General features: G+C 43.0%; 1 protein-coding gene across 4 annotated transcripts in view; it reads right to left on the bottom strand.

Annotated features, from left to right (window-relative positions):
* LOC106603321 (teneurin-1) overlaps nt 1-17,839 on the bottom strand; it is a 188,205-nt gene that overhangs the window by 4,117 nt on the left and 166,249 nt on the right. For 3 of the 4 annotated variants that reach the window (XM_082974568.1, XM_082974570.1, XM_082974571.1), the window contains 8 exons: nt 17,243-17,397; nt 12,449-12,815; nt 11,534-12,044; nt 10,497-10,672; nt 9,496-9,731; nt 5,621-5,914; nt 5,100-5,490; nt 961-2,181 (listed from right to left, as the gene is read on the bottom strand). In XM_082974568.1, coding sequence (XP_082830694.1) covers nt 961-2,181; nt 5,100-5,490; nt 5,621-5,914; nt 9,496-9,731; nt 10,497-10,672; nt 11,534-12,044; nt 12,449-12,815; nt 17,243-17,397 — 3,351 coding nt within the window. The remainder of the gene's footprint in view (nt 1-960; nt 2,182-5,099; nt 5,491-5,620; nt 5,915-9,495; nt 9,732-10,496; nt 10,673-11,533; nt 12,045-12,448; nt 12,816-17,242; nt 17,398-17,839) is intronic. The other variant, XM_014196852.3, reaches the window with a different exon arrangement.

Genomic DNA, 17,839 nt, shown 5'->3' with positions numbered 1-17,839 from the left:
TCAAGATTGGGTAAAGAAATACCTGAAGACAGATTTTTCAAAGGTTTTATGGACAGATGAAATGAGAGTGACTCTTGATGGACCAAATGGACGGGCCCGTGGCTAGATCAGTAATGGACACGGGGCACCACTTTGAGTCAGGCGCCAGCAAGGTGGAGGAGGGGGTACTGGTATGGGCTGCTATCATTAAGGATGAGGTAGTTGGACCTTTTCGGGTTGAAGATGGACTGAAACTCAACTCCCAAACCTACTGCCAGTTTCTGGAACATTCTTTCTTCAATCAGTGGTACAGGAAGAAGTCCTCAGCATTCAGGAAGGCCATGATCTTTATGCAGGACAATGCTCCATCACATGCATCCAAGTACTCCACTGCTTGGCTAGCCAGCAAGGGCCTCAAAGATGCCAGAATAATGACCTGGCCCCCTTCCTCACCTGACTTAAATCCTATTGAGAACGTGTGGGCCCTTCTCAAACGTGAGATTTACAGTGAGGGAAGACAATACACCTCTTTACAGCATTTGGGAGGCTGTGGTTGCTGCTTCAGCGAAAGTTGATCGTGAACAGATCAAAAAACTGACACTCCATGGATGGAAGGCTCATGGCAGTTATTGAAAAGAAGGGTGGCTACATTGGTCACTGAGTATTTTGGCCAAAAATGTTATTTAATTGTCATTTTGTGTTACTTATTTGTTACAATTACTCAAAAAATTAGAGAATTAACAAGTGATCATTTTTAAATTTAGTTGCCTAATAATTGTGTACACATATATTCCCCAGAGACAGACAAAACTCACTTTTCCTTTGACATTCAGGTTTGAGGTTCAATAACATTTTGGATTGACTGAGAGCATTGTATTTCTTCAACAATAAAATGAATCCTGAGGAATACGCCTAATAATTGTGCATGCAGTGTATATCTCCTAAGGAACATATAGTGGATCTCATCAACATTAGTCTTACCTGTAGTGAACTTGGTGACATCCTGTAACTCTGCAACAGGGTAGTTGTTTTTGAAGGAGTAGAGGTTGAAAGGCTTGGGGTTGATGCTGAGCTCCGTCCACAGGTTATGGTTGGGAGTGGTCCACCTCCCAGCCACCACATCATAGTCCCTCCTCCCCAGGTGGACCAGCTTGGTCAGCGCGTCATAGAGACCGCCCTGGAACCCGATGATCAGCAGAAAGGAAGGGTTTGAGTCTTGGTAGATGTCTCCGTAAGGGGTGTAGAGCATCTCCTTGACTATGTGTCCTTGGCTGCTGAAGATGGCCAGTGGCGTGCCAGAGTTATCACAGGCTACGTAGTACTCCTCCCCGCTGCTCAGCTCCATGGCGATCAGGTGTCCCTGCAGGTCGTAGTAGAGCGAGGTGATCTCAGAGCTGGAGTGGTTGTACATGTGGGTCACCCTGGTGGGTTTGGTCAGGTCAGCATAGAAGTACTGCTGCTGCTGGCCGTCACTGGTCCTGCTGGCCACCCGCCTGCCCAGGCCGTCGTAGCGGTAGTGAACACTCCTCTCTGACACTTTGTCAAACGCTTTGGCAAGCAGCCCGTTGGAGTTGTAATCAAACATGACATTGCCCCGCAGGCGAAGAAAGCCATCTTCATCCATTTTGTACTGAATTTCTCCGAGTCTTGTTATGCGGTCACGTAAGTCGTAGCGCAGCGGCGTTAGTCTGGCACTGTTGCCATGACTCAGTAAATTAATGTTGCCGTTGAGGTCGTAACTATAGCGCCACTGTGGCCTATCATTCACCGACACAGCCTGGAGCTGACTATCAGCATCATACTCGTATGAGTAGCGTGTGATGTTGTTATCCACACCAATCCTGATGTCACAGATAGTGATGCGGCCCATGTTGTCATACTGCACTGTCATCCAGTAGGCAATAGACTTCAGGATCTCGTACTGGACCTCGATCACTTGTCCGTTGGCATTAAATATCTTCGTGTGCTTCATGATGTGTGTAGTGATCACTTGATTGAGGTCATAGTTTATGACACTGAATTTCCCAAACTGTTCAATTCTTCCTGACACGTCAACATAACGGTAAAGGTCAATGGGAAGAGGGGTTTCATTAATCATGGCCTGCATGCTGGTGACCCGGAAGTTATTATAGCTGTAGTCAAATCTGGCATTCACCAGGCCCTCCACACTAAACCTGTAGATCTGTCTCCCAACCAGAGGACCTGTGGGGAGAATAATCCATTTAATTATCCTTTAAAAAAACAATGAAACGTCATATCTGAGTAATTATAAAATACATGTTCATGACTCTAGCAGCTCTTCAAAGTTTGAAGCCATACATATCTTCAATAGCAGAGCAGAGATGCCTGAAGACTACCAATACTAATCCAGGTTATCAAACTGCTTTGTTCACACCCATATGGGTTGCACATAGTATTTGTATGACTGCTTAGACTGAACTAACTAAAGCAGAATGAAAGACATTTTAATTACTTCTGTCCTTAGGAGATGAATATTACATGGTGATAGTATTATGTGACTGCAAATTAAGTTGGAGGCTGTTGACCTGTCATGCTTGAAATTGCAGATTGAATGACAAAGCAATTGAATGGCAGTTAATTAATGTGGGTTTATTCATTCTCCCAGTCAGCTCTGTAAAGGCCTCTAACAACATGCTCAATACCTTCATTTGGATCTCAAAGCTGCTCAGGAACTCACAGGGCAACAAAAAAAGTCCTACAGTCTGATACTTAGTGTAGGTGTGCACAAGGTTAATTAATTGTTATCTACACTACTGAAGTGAAAGTGTGTAATGTATATAACATCAAAGTAGGTGATATATAAGCAATTCGTTTTAATGAAGGTATACAGTACATACAACTATATTACCAAAAGTATGTGGACACCTGCTCGTCAAACATCTCATTCCAAAATAATGGGCATTAATATGGAGTTGGTCCCCTCTTTGCTGCTAGAACAGCCTCCACTCTTCTGGGAAGGCTTTCCACTAGATGTTGGAACATTGCTGTAGGGACTTGCTTCCATTCAGCCACAAGAGCATTAGAGAGGTTGGGCACTGACATTGGGCGATTAGGCCTGGCTCGCTGTCAGTGTTCCAATTCATCCCAAAGGTGTTCAATGGGGTTGAGGTCAGGACTCTGTGCAGGCCAGTCAAGTTTTCCACACTGATCTCGACGAACCATTTCTGTATGGACCTTGCTTTGTGCACAGGGGCATTGTCATGCTGAAACAGGAAAGGGCGTTCCCCAAACTGTTGCCACGAAGTTGGAAGCACAGAATCGTCTAAAATGTCATTGTATGCTGTAGTGTTAAGATTTCCCTTCACTGGAACTAAGGTGCCTAGCCCGAACCATGAAAAACAGCCCCAGACCATTATTCCTCCTCCACCAAACTTTACAGTTGGCACTATGCATTGGACAGGTAGCGTTCTCCTGGCATCCGCCAAACCTAGATTTGTCCGTCTTACTGCCAGATGGTGAAGGGTGATTCAAAGCGTTTTCACTGATCCGGAGTCCAATGGCGGCGAGCTTTACACCACTCCAGCTGACACTTGTCATTGCGCATGGTGATCTTAGGCTTGTGTCCGGCTGCTCGGCCATTGAAACCCATTTCATGAAGCTCCCAACGAACAGTTCTTGTGCTGACGTTGCTTCCAGAGGCAGTTTGGAACTCAGTAGTGAGTGTTGCAACCGAGGACAGACGATTTTTACCCGCTACGCGCTTTAGCACTCGGCGATCACGTTCTGTGAGCTTGTGTGGCCTACCACTTCGCGGCTGAGCCATTGTTGCTCCTAGACGTTTCCACTTCACAATAACATCGCTTACAGCTGACTGGGGCAGCTCTAGCAGGGCACAAATTTGATGAACTGATTTGTTGGAAAGGTGGCATCCTATGAAGGTGCCACGTTGAAAGTAACTGAGCTCTTCAGTACGGGCCATTCTACTGCCAATGTCCGACTATCGAGATTGCATGGCTGTGTGCTCGATTTTATACACCAGTCAGCAACGGGTGTGGCTGAAATAGCTGAATCCACTAATTTGAAGGGGTGTCCACCTACTTTTGGCAATGTAGTGTACACCATATCAAAACCAGCATGTAAAAGTCCATAATTGAGCACGCCAAATCAACCAGCCAGGCTATATATTCTCAAGGATTCTCATTCATGCTCTCGTCTACCATCATCCCTCTCTCTCTGCTGTCCCTGATTGCTTATTTCAGCTTCAAATCAGACTTATTGTGGCCAGCCAATGGAGGACCTGGGATGCTATTAAGAACATGTTCACGTCAATTCGTTAGAAGAAAATCGAGGTGGATTTGTGCAGGGGGGCCTAGCATGGAGACTGGGAGAGACTGGCAGAGTCTGGTGACCCCCAACAGCGAGACATGTACGTCTAAAAAAAGGACAGAATAGAAGTCTGTGAAGCTGAGGAAATTGCTCATCAGTGCACAGCAGCACTCCCAATCTCCATCTCTTCAGAATGGGTTCTGATTTGGTGCCCTATATAATCAGTGTGCCATTCCACATTGGCTTTATAGGGATTTCAAATCCCTACTGAGTTCTGGAGACATTCATGGATTTTGCTCCCAAAAATAGATTCAAACTTAGCAGGCTGAATAGGATATATCATTCTCATGGGTTAATTATTGGGGCCATATGCCAGAGGATATATTTCAAGAAGTGCTAATAGTGTATTTCATGGTGGTATACTCAATCTCTCAAAGCAGACTTATATGTCAAACTTTAAGTCTAGTCTGACATAAAGCATTATCAGAATTGCTTATAGTGATTAGAGCTCACAATGAAGGATAATCTTCAGCTATGCCTAAAGGCCTCCTCATCTCCTATAGCTTATATGGCTTATTGTCTTAAACTCCTGCAGAGGCACAACCATTTGTGGTTTTATTTCTTACATTAACCTGTCATAATACATTACATTATTAAAATCAATAAGCTCCTTTATGGCATCCCAATCATTTAGAATCCATCTTATCATCTTCTTTTTGTTATGTGAGGATCATACTTTATTACTGAGGTTTAACCGACTTGTCTTCGTTTGTATAGTCATTACATGCTATTCCCCTTCTAGTTAGCCAGAAGGTTGGTCTGTATTGCGGTACCTGTCTGTCTGTAGCGGATGGTGCACATGAAGCCCTGGTTCATGAGGTGGATGGTCTTCACCCCCCCGGAGGTCTCCTCGTAGGTGTAGGTGACCAGGGTGGTGTCGTACAGGATCTCTGCCAGGCGGGACTGGCGGGTGTAGCGGTAGAGGATACGGCGGCCTGTGCCCAGGTACAGAGTCTGGAGCAGACGGCCATCATGGCTGTAGTCCTGGATCACAGAGGCTCCGCTGCTGTCTGGAGGGCTGTAGGTGTTCCTGTAGTAGCCCACTGACAGCATAGACTGCAGGCTGTGACGCACCATACTGGGCATGGTCACAGACATCAGGTAGTCTGTGTGGTCATACTCAAAGGTGTACCGCCGCTGGCTGTGCAACAGCAGCATGACCGACTGCAGAACACACAAACAGAAGTAGATTAATGCTCTGAGCTACAGACTGCCACTTCATTCATATCCATACAGAGAACAAACTAAAACAATTTGTTCCCGGATAAATCACGTCTAGCAAATAACTGAATACCTTCTCCAGGAAAGTGTAGCTCCATATCTTCCCATTGGTCCATGTCCTGGAGACCACCCTCCCATTCTCATACTCCAGTTTCTCTGACCAGTTGCCCCTCTGGATGCTGGTCACCAGGCCCGCTGGAGAGTAGGTCACATTCACCTCATTGTACTTGCTGCTGGGGGACCAGACGATGGGACGACCCATCTGGTCATAGAGGATCTGCAGGGTGAACTTGCGGTGGTCGTCATAGATCTTGCCTACTCGTGTGGCTTGGTTAAAGTCTATGGACAGCACGTTTCTGTTGTGAGCCTGGGGATGGTGAGAGACAAGAATGATAGGTGAGTGAGTGGTACAGTCGTTCCTCCGAGTAACAATCTGTTGACTGGAAAACGGTTCTATCCCCAGAGATAAGAGTGATACAATCTATGTTATGTTTAAAAAACAGATCTGTGATGCTGATTCGACACCGAGCTTTTAAAGACTTTAGTGTGATGGTAAATGAGTGTTTTCACCATCACTAGAAATTGCGATTAAGACAGGCAGTAATGGAGCTGAATGTTCCCTCTCTGCCTCAGCTCAACTAGAAATGGGCCCTAAATGCTTTTATTTCATTTCATCCTAATTGGTAGGAGGAATAAGTCAAACATTCTGCACAGTCTTTCCCTCGTTATCCTCCTTTCTCTGACAGTCATCATCGTATCTCCCTCTGTGCATGTTCTATGAAGTCTGGGATACAATTGATTTCCCAATTTCACTGTCTGAATCTAAAAATATTCCACAAAAAAGTTCTAGGGATCCATATTTGAGCAAGTCATGTCTATACAGTTGAAGTCGGAAGTTTACGTTCCCCCTTGCCAAATACATTTAAACTCAGTTTTTCACAATTCCTGACATTTAATCTTAGTAAAAAATCCCTGTATTAGGTCAGTTAGGATTACCACTTTATTTTAAGAATGTGAAATGTCAGAATAATAGTAGAGAGAATGATTTATTTCAGCTTTTATTACTTTCATCACATTCCCAGTGGGTCAGAAGTTTACATACACTCAATTAGTATTTGGTAGCATTGCCTTTAAATTGTTTAGCTTGGGTCAAACGTTTTGGGTAGCCTTCCACAAGCTTCCCACAATAAGTTGGGTGAATTTTGGCCCATTCCTCCTGACATGGCTGTTGTAACTGAATCAGGTTTTTAGGCCTCTTTGCTCGCACACACTTTTTCAGTTCTGCCCACAAATTTTCTACAGGATTGAGGTCAGGGCTTTGTGATGGCCGCTCCAATACCTTGATTTTGTTGTACTTAAGCCATTTTGCCACAACTCTTGAAGTATGCTTGGGGTCATTGTCCATTTGGAAGACCCATTTGCGACCAAGCTTTAACTTCCTGACTGATGTCTTGAGATGTTGCTTCAATATATCCACATAATTTTCCTCCCTCATGATACCATCTATTTTGTGAAGTGCACCAGTCCCTCCTGCAGCAAAGCACCACCACAACATGATGCTGCCACCCCCGTGCTTCACGGTTGGGATTGTGTTCTTTGGCTTGCAAGCCTCCCCCTTTTTCCTCCAAACATAACGATGGTCATTATGGCCAAACAGTTCTATTTTTGTTTCATCAGACCAGAGGACATTTCTCCAAAAAGTACAATCTTTGTCCCCATGTGCAGTTGCATACCGTAGTCTGACTTTTTTATGGCGGTTTTGGAGCAGTGGCTTCTTCTTTCCTGAGCAGGTTATGTCGATATAGGACTCGTTTTACTGTGGATATAGATACTTTTGTACAGGTTTCCTCCAGCATCTTCACAAGGTCCTTTGCTGTTGTTCTGGGATTGATTTGCACTTTTAGCACCAAAATACATTAATCTCTAGGAGACAGAACGAGACTCCTTCCTGAGCGGTATGACGGCTGCGCATTCCCATTGTGTTCACACTTGCGTACTATTGTTTGTACAGATGAACGTTGTACCTTCAGGCATTTGGAAATTGCTTCCAAGGATGAACCAGACTTGTGAAGGTCTATTTTTTTTCTGAGGTCTTGGCTGATTTCTTTTGATTTTCCCATGATGTCAAGCAAAGAGGCACTGAGTTTGAAGGTAGGCCTTGAAATACATCCACAGTTACACCTTCAATTGACTCAGAAGCTTCTAAAGCTATGACATCATTTTCTGGAATTGTCCAAGCTGTTTAAAGGCAAAGTCAACTTAAGTGTATGTAACTTCTGACCCACTGGAATTGTGATACAGTGAATTATAAGTGAAATAATATGTCTGTAAACAATTGTTGGAAAATGTACTTGTGTCATGCACAAAGTAAATGTCCTAAGTGACTAGCCAAAACTATAGTTTGTTCACAAGAAATGTGTGGAGTGGTTGAAAAACAAGTTTTAATGACTCCAACCTAACTGTATGTAAATTTCCGACTTCAACTGTACGTACATTGCCTTCAGAAAGTTTTCACACCCCTTGACTTTTTCCAAATTTTGTTGTGTTACAGCCTGAATTTAAAATGGATTAAATGTAGTTTTTCATCACCGGCTTACACACACTACCCCATAACGTGAAAGTGGAATTAAGTTTATTTATTTTTTACTAATTCATTACAAATGAAAAGCTGTCTTGAGGCAAGCCTAAATCAATTCAGGAGGAATAAGTAGCATGGACTCACTCTGTGTGCAATAATAGTGTTTAACATGATTTTTGAATGACTACCTCATCTCTGTATGTCACACATACAATTATCTGTAAGGTCCCTTAGTCAAGCAGTGCATTTCAAAAACAGATTCAACCACAAAGACTAGGAAGGTTTTCCAATGCCTCGCAAAGAAGGGCACCTATTGGTAGATGGGTAAAATAAAATAAATCAGACATTGAATAAATCCTTTTCAGTATGGTGAAGTTATTAATTATACTTTGGATGGTGTATCAATACACCCAGTCACTACAGCGATATAGGCGTCCTTCCTAACTCAGTTGCCGAAGAGGAAGGAAAACATTCAGGGATTTCACTATTTCACTGAGGATGGATCATCAACATTGTAGTTACTCCACAATACTAACCTAAATGACAGTGAAAAGAAGGAAGTCTGTACAGAAAAAATATTCCATCTTGTTTGCAATAAGGCACTAAAGTAAAACTGCAAAAAACATGGCAAATAAATGTACTTTATGTCCTGAATACAAAGCATTCTGCTTGGGACAAATCCAACACAACACATCACTGAGTACCACTCTTCATATTTTCAAGTATGGTGGTGGCTGCATCATGTTATGGGTATGCTTGTCATCAGCAAGGACTAGGGAGTTTTTTAGGATAAAAAGAAATGGAATGGAGCTAAGCACAGGAAAAATCCTAGAGGAAAGCCTGGTTCAGTCTGCTTTCCAACATACACTGAGGACAAATTCACCTTTCAACCTAAAACACAAGGCCAAATATACACTGGAGATGCTTACCAAGACGACATTGAATGTTCCTGAGTTGCCTAGTTACAGTTGTGACTTAAATTGGCTTGAAAATCTATGTCAAGACTTGAAAATGGCAGTCTAGCAATGACCAACAACCAACTTGACAGAGCTTGAAGAATTTTAAAAAGAATAATGTGCAAATATTTACAAAAATGTGTTTCACTTTGTCATTATGGGGTATTGTGTGTAGATGGGTGAGAAAAAAAGGGGTATGAATACTTTTTGAAGGCACTGTATATCTTCCATTTACCATGACCTATAGTGTTATGGAAGAGTCATCAAAGTCCCGTAGGGAGACAATCGGTCTGTTGTACTGTAAGTAACACCTTCAACACACTGTTGTATTGTACCACATGTAGACATTCCTCCCACACAAAACATATGGTGAGGGGTATTGTGCTCACATAGTCTGCTCTGTCTCTTCCTTACCCTGAGCCTGCGTTCGTAGGCTGTGTAGTTCCCTTTAGCCTGGTCTCTTCTCTGCCTCCACTCGATGACGCTGTGAGCATTCTCTCCCGGAAGGGTGATGTTACACTTGCCCACCGTGGGGTTGACCACGCCCGCCGAGATGTGGGGTTCCGTGTTCAGGGTCACCTCCATGCCGCTGGCGAACGTCACCCACAGAGAGCCGTCCGAACTCACACGGTATGTGTTTTGAGCATGCTCTGTGTGGGGACATGGGACAGAGTAACAGAGTGAGTGGGAGAGAGAGAGGGAGAGGTTAACTCATGCAGTACTACAACAGGAACAGCCAACTCATACTACCACAGAAGACTGGTTCCACTGTAGCCTACATACCGTAAATGGCAGCAGTCAGGGGGAAAAGTATTATAATTATACTGACTGTTGAATATGCATATGGCTTTCAGTAATACCACTGTGTTATCTCTTCAATAAAAGACATGAATAATATTATTCACCACTTTTATTGAAGAGATAACAGAGTGGTATATTATTGCACGTGCCATGTGACATTTCATTGCTATCTCCTTGAGTCACTATATTTCTACAAACCACTTGTGTGTCTATGTGAGAACAGAGGTGTGACCGTGTGAAAGGAGATTGCGAGACATGGATTAAACTCTGCTCTCAGCTGCGCTCCCACTTCTATCTTCTATGATGTTTGTAGGAAAGTCAGTGTTTACTTCCTCACCAACTCTTCACACCTTTGTCAGTCCTGTCATCTCATTTTTATTTTAACGCTCTATTAAATAGCTGTTGGGCCGTCATTAAAACGGTTAACCTTGTAAAGACATGCATGTGAACAATGCGTTAAGGAGACCGAAATAACTTAGATATAGAAAGGAATGCATTTGCTTCATCATTGCTGGTGACATGCCTGACTTCACATGGCCTCTCCCCAGTGACAGTGCGGTATGATAATGAAGAAAAAAAACGAGAGATGAGAAACTGACGCGAAACCTTACTACTACCTTGGCGTAATGTATAGATAGTGCTGGCAGCAGAGAAGTTTGTGGCTGTGATGAATTTCTCCCGATTTGAAGTGTCTGCTTCCACCCGCACTGATTTCTCCATATTGCCGTAGAAACTGCTGACCTCTCCCGTTGGCAAGGTGACATTGATGAGATGACCATCAGAATTATACCTGGTCAAGGACACACCCAGTCATATAACATCCTAACAAGATCTGAAATGTGGGTCTTAAAATATTGTGACAACCTTGTATAGTAAAATGGAATCATTTACTGTGGATTCCAGAATATTCTAATTTTGGAAGGAGCTGAGTGCCTTCCTGTAGTTCCATAGTTTCACCACTGGGTGACAGTATAACAATGCTGCTGGAACAAAGGAGCCAATGAGGTTTGACCTCCAACGGCAGTCACTGCAGGACACTGAGGACAGTGTTAGAATGGAGTTTGAGTGGATTTCGGCTTTTTCACAGGGACACAATAAAGGGAAGTTTGTATTGCCGATCAAACTAAATTAAAGGGAGGAAAATAAAGAGGCAGTGAAAAGGATTCTTTGCCCCTGACATCCAAACAGATTTTAAACCCAATGCGCCCCTGAACAAATCCCTCAAAATGCCTACGCAAACATTTTACATAATCACACTATTCCCACTTCTCTTTCAGGCTTTGATTCACCAACAAAAAGAAGACAATTTCCGCAGGCCAGCCTGTGGAATTGCCCCAATTAGAGAAAAACATAATTTAGGAAATAATCTTCTATTAGAAAATCCATTTATATTTCCTTTTTTTCTGACAATCTTATTTAAATACCTTTCAAATTTCACACACTCCAAACTATCTCTGAAAAACTGCAATACTGCAGCAAAATGTTACTGTATAATGGGAGTGTAGGTGGTGAAGCTCTTACAGCTTCACATAGAGGCAGACAGGAACAAGACTTTGGCTGTGATATGCAGGATGCTAATAGAGTATATTCTTAAGCATAATTGTCATTGACGTCAATAGACAGACGGGAAGAAGTGCTGCGGAATACTCACTGATAGACCGTTGTCCAGGCAATCTCATTGCTCATGGTTGCCAGGAGACCTGAGTTGCCATGGTAGCTGATCTGCGCTAGGTCATGCGCCAGGGCGGAGACTTTCTTGAGGACGCCCCCGTTGCTGATAGTGAGCCAATAGACCTGACCCCCGGGCACCAGCAGCCAGAGGGGCACGCCATTGGCATCACGGCGCACGTGGACTGCGGTGCCGTCGCTGGAGATCACGGCGCTCACATCGCCCTCTCCTGAGTAGGTGAAGTTATAGACGTAGTCTCCGGTGACCAGGCTGCGGGTGTGGAGGTGGGTGCCGTTCACGCTGAACAGATAGAGCTCCTGGTCCACCACAGAGGTGATCTCATACATGCTGTTCTGGTTGAGCTGGGGCCTGTTGGGGGACAGGGCCCTGATACGGATGTTCCCCAGGTCAGAGATGTACAGAGTCCCGTTAGGGGAAACAGCCAGGGAGGAGGGAGCCTTCAGCTTGGCATCACGGGCATATCCACCATCGCCTGTGGAAAAAGGACAATGCAGAGATTGAACACTCAACCAGCAAAGGTAGAATACATTGAAAAACTATTTATGTATTTATACTTTATTGAATAATAATGTGGTGTTTGACAAGTTGCGATGTCAAATAAAATGTATATGAATAATACAACATCATAGACAAACTGAGGAGTGTTGAGCAAAAGCAAAATAAAGTTGCAGTTCATCCCAGCCCTCTACTGAGCTATTTCACACATTAAAGTATGTTTGTTTTGTCAAGCTAGACTGATGCCACCATAAACATCATGCGGGCGGGTTACAATAGTTCCAAATCATTGCATGTCCATCCAGAGAGCCTCTCCACAGGTCTCTGATAGACTACTGAAGTTAGTCTGAGGCATAATGGTGTTCACAACAGGGAACCCACCGGAGAAGCAGTCACAGTTGGGGTCGATCTTGCAGTCACACTCGGTGGGCGCCCCGGCCACCACAGAGATCTCCCCGTTGGTGGTGACCTGCTGGATGCGGTTGATCTTCCTCTCGTCCGTCTCAGCGATGTAGAGTGTACCCTGGTGGGAAACTGCGATGGCTTTGGCTGCCTCCAGGGTGGAGTGGACGGCTGCCTTGCTGACCAGGTAGTGGTCGATCCCAGGGACCTGGCAGTGGATGGGCCGGCCCGCCACGATCCTCACCTGGCTGCTCTCTGACATCTGGATCACTATGTTGTTGTCCAGGATGTACAGGGAGTTGTCCATGGGGTTGACAGCCAGGTAGGTGGGCCATTCTAGACGAACCTAGAGCAGGGAAACAGTTTAACAAGTGTACATAGATGGGTGCCACAAAGTTTCTCTTGAAACATTTCCTATACAGTTTTTCCACTGTCTTTGATGATCTAAATTGCATTATATTGTAATGAATATTATTACATTTACATTTAAGTCATTTAGCAGACGCTCTTATCCAGAGCGACTTACAAATTGGTGCATTCACCTTATGATATCCAGTGGAACAACCACTTTACAATAGTGCATCTATTTCTTTTAAGGCGGGGGGGGGGGGGGGGTTAGAAGGATTACTTTATCCTATCCTAGGTATTCCTAACATTATCCAATGTTATGTAAAATAAGTAGTAAGAATAGCACAGACAGGACCTTCAGAAAGTATTCACACCCCTTGACTTTTTCCACATTTTGTTGTGTTACAAAGTGTTATTAAAATTGATTTCTCAGTTTTTTTTAACGATCTACACAAAATAATCTGTAATGTCGAAGTGGGCGAAAAATTCTAACATTTGTAAAATATTTATACAAAAATACTGATTAGATAAGTATTCAACCCCCTGATTCAATACATGTTAGAATCACCTTTGGCAGCGATTACAGCTGTGAGTCTTTCTGGGTACGTCTCTAAGAGTTTTCCACACCTGGATTGTGCAACATTTTCCCATTATTCTTTTCAAAATTCTTCAAACTGTCAAATTGGTTGTTGGTTATTGCTATACAACCATTTTCAGGTCTTGCCATAGCTTTATAAGCAGATTTAAGTCAAAACTGTAACTCGGCCATTCAGAAACATTCACTGTCTTCTTGGTAACTCCAGTGTAGAATTGGCCTTGTGTTATAGGTTATTGTGCTGCTGAAAGGTGAATTCATCTCCCAGTGTCTGGTGTAAAGCAGACTGAATCTGTGTTTGAAATTCCCTGCTCGACTAAGGGACCTTACAGATAATTGTATGTGTGGGGTACAGAGATGAGGTAGTCATTAAAAAATCATGTTAAACACTATTATTGCAGACAGTGAGCATGTGACTTGTTAAGCACATTTTTACTCCTGAACTTATTTAGACTTGCCATAACAAAGGGGTTGAATACTTATAGACTCAAGACATTTCATCTTTTCATCTTTTATTATTATTTTTTAACATTTCGAAACGCATAATTCCACTTTGACATTATTGGGTATTGTGTGTAGGCCAGTGACAAAAAAATCTCAATTTAATCCAGTGAATTATTTCTGAAGGCACTGTACGCTGTGTAGACTTCTTAGGCAAAGTCTGTCAGCGTCATACATTCAGCAATGTCAAGTAGGCCATTTCAAATCGAGGACATATTGTGAAAGCCGGATAATAGCATGCGACTATTGTACAATTGTACAAGTGGTAACTAAGGTCATTTTTTGTACGTGTGCTCACACTGTGTTCCCCTGAGACTCAGCTAAGGACACACATTTGAAATAAAAAGCTCCATGGTACAGCTCACTAAGCGTGAGTGGGATACTTAAGGGTGCTGGACAGTGCTAATAAAGAAATGTGCCCATATAATCACCCCTGTGTTTAATCGGATCATGAAAAACCATTCTTCCACCACAAATAATGGGTGGTAAGTGTTCCTGCACAATAGGGGTGAATGATTCAGATTGGTGGAGGATAAAATTAGTTGCCATCTCACCTTCAAGCACTCTGAGATGATCTGATGAAAGTGTATAAATGCAAGTCAATTGTGCGTGAATGAACGGAATCTGTTCAGGAATAATTTGACACTTCTCTACACTGGTAACAAAATATACTGACAGCATAGTGTCCCACGCATTCAAATTGGAGGTGAGTTTTCCCACTGCAGCCATCGTTTCAAAGCACATCTGTGTTGTGAGAGAAGCCTGGCAGCTCCCCCCCAAAAACAACGCTAATTGACATCATGCATTTTTCTCTCCTGCGTTTGAAAGAACAAAATCAATGCAACCTGCTCCACCTAAAAGCTGTGATATTCTTGCATTTTGTTTGCCTGAAAATCTGGAATAGTGTGATAGGCTCTGTCACATATAATACACTATCACTGAACTTTTCCATTATTTCAATTCACTTTGTACCCACACAATGCTAATCTGTTTGCAGTGACTCAATACAACTCTCTCCTAACCCTTATATATAAAGTGCTTTATTATTCACTTGCAGGGGTCTCATTTGCTAGGGGAGGGGAACCAGAGAGTTATGCCTTATTGCACTGTAAACGCCTGGAGTGGTGGATTGAATGGAGTATTGGACTCCCTTTGTTTCTTAGACCTCTCCATCCTTCTATTGTTTTCAGAATGGCTTGGGGGAGAAACACATTGCTCTTGAGATGAGACAGTGTTTATCTTCCAGTGTGATTCAACAACTAAATAACTCTCATTTGCCTCCTGCACAGAAATCAGCTTTGGTCCAATCTGGGGTCACAGTTTAAAGTATTTGTTGGGCTGTGCATGCTGAGAGGCCTTAGGCCTTGCACACAACAACAAATATGCATGGAGAATTCTGGAGAAAAGGGAATACCATTGCCAAACCTATGTATAAACCACCCCCACACATCATATTAAAAATGGCCAACTCACTGCAATACTGGCCATTACTGTGATTCGAGGCTGTGGTCTGATAGTTTGGACATCTGATTGTATCACAGTAAAACATTAAGCTTTGCATGTGAGATACCCGAGGAGGAGGGAGAGCGCCAACTTGCAAATTAGCATCTTGAGGACGAAGTTGCTTGAAATCACTCCACTGCATAATACATCCGTGTAAAAGGGCTCATTCAGAAAACCAACAAAAGGAATTGTCAGAAAATGAAAACCAGGAGCGCAAATCCTGAAACATGGACAGGAAAAAGAATAGCTGTATGCAAGATATCATCTGAATTTCAAGCATTTAATTTAATGCTTCATCATGCTGCTTCTCAAATGTCAAATGTCTATGGGAATAATAGGGAGTGTCAATGACCGGATTATTGTGATGCAAAATAGGCTTTCTTTCTCACAAGCATACAGTATCCTCCTATACACAGGTTTAATTGAGACGGTACAGAATGCAATGTCCCTGTTGCCTCTCTCTACAGCATCACAATCTCAGCCTCAGATCATGCGAATGCTCTGGAGGAAACCCACACCCATTACGATCTAATATAGTTTTGTCGCTTTTCATGAGCACTTTGATGGGTTCATCAGCACGTGATCCAGCCCAGTGATGCGCATGGATAATCATTCTACAGGAGTAGCATTCTACAGGAGTAAATCTGGGCATAAGAGGAGAATTGCGCGCTTCTTATGTGATAAGCCCTTATGGGGGCACAGCAGTTAATTTCCCTGTTCCCTATTCAGAGCTGTGCAACCCACTCAGATGTGGGTCAATGTTGCTGTGAAGAAGAGAGAGAGATAAAAGGGTAGCGAGAAAGGCAGAGAGAGAGAGAGTGGTACACTCAGGAAAAAAAGGTGCTATGTAGAACCTAAAAGGGTTATTTGGCTGTCCCCATAGGAGAACCCTTTGAATACCTTGTTTTTGTTCTAAGTAGAACCCTTTTGGTTCCAGGTAGAACCATTTTCAGTTTCATGTAGAACCCTTTCTACAGAGGGTTCTACATGAAACCCAAAGGGGATTTACCTGGAAACAAAAATGGTTCTATGGGGACAGCTGAAGAACCCTTTTGGAACTCTTTTTTAGAGGGAGAGGGGTAGAGAGATAAAGAGAGAGAGAGAGTGTGACTGTAGGGCATATATCTGCAGCCCTCTCTGAAGGTTAGCCAGCCTCAGCATTTTTACAACTTTTGGTGAGAACTTAATAAGGTGGTTTCCTATGGCAAGGTCCGGGGGGCTGAGAATAATTGCTCTCTGAGTCAGGGTGCATCCCGTGCTGGTCTGGGCCTCAGCTGCCCGTGAGAGCAGAGACAGAAGCAAGAATATAATTCACCATTGAGAGGGAGCATTCAGGGGCTGAGGCCAGTTAATCATGGAGGGAATGTCTCAAAGGAAATGTCCTCTATCAGGCCATTTTTATAGGTCAGATAGATATATAAGATCTGTCTATATTTTCGTTCTTTTTTTATAAACCTCTTGGACATTAAAGTCTAATTGCTGATCACTAATATCAGTTTTAATGCTTTGATGACTGATTTATGACTTAAACTCTGTTACATATGACTTATTGATGACTTAACTCTGTTACTTATAGATGACTGCATATAGGTTAAAATGGAATTGTTGCATGATTAGATCGTTGGAACTAAAAGAGGATATACATATTAGATAAGGGGTAAAGAATAGCTTTTGAAATACCATTCTGTCTGTTTAGTCTACCAGTACTGCTCTAAGTAAACGTTGGGCTTGGAAAACATGACATTCCTAGCTCTGTGTGTGTGTGTGTGTGTGTGTGTGTGTGTGTGTGTGTGTGTGTGTGTGTATTAGCCGTCTAGCCATCTCACCTGTGAAATATCCATGCGGGCGTCACAGCTTAGCGGTTGAGTGGACATCAAGCCGTTGGAACCAATGACAGTTGATATCATTCCTTTCCCATTGATCTTGCGAATCATGGTTCCATCAACAAAGTAGACTAATCCTTGCTTGTCCACTGCAATCCCTGTCAGAGGGGAAGGAGAGACAATTCTTTACTGCACAGCTCAGTATCAAAGAAACAGCAGTAAAACGTTGTTTGAATGTTCAGTTAGATGTCTAAACAAGGTTGTCATACAGTAGATGTGATTATAATGACAATATTAGAAGTTTGATATTACATTCACGGTCAAGAGACCAGTCATGTGACACAGGCTGTTTATAACAACCATACAGGTATATTATTACTGAACTCCCTTTAAAGGATGAAATACTGTATGTCATCTTAACACTCTCATTCATTCCTTATTGGACAATACACATATAGTGTAGCCTACATTACACCAGGGTTTCCCAAACCTTTTGCCCTGGCACTACACAGCTGATTTAAATAATCAAACCTTTTGCCCTGGCACTACACAGCTGATTCAAATAATCAAACCTTTTGCCCTGGCACTACACAGCTGATT

The sequence above is a fragment of the Salmo salar genome, chromosome 04, assembly GCF_965601325.2.
Source record: "Salmo salar chromosome 04, fSalSal1, whole genome shotgun sequence".
Classification (NCBI taxonomy): domain Eukaryota; kingdom Metazoa; phylum Chordata; class Actinopteri; order Salmoniformes; family Salmonidae; genus Salmo; species Salmo salar.
This window is presented reverse-complemented; position numbering and strand designations above follow the sequence as displayed.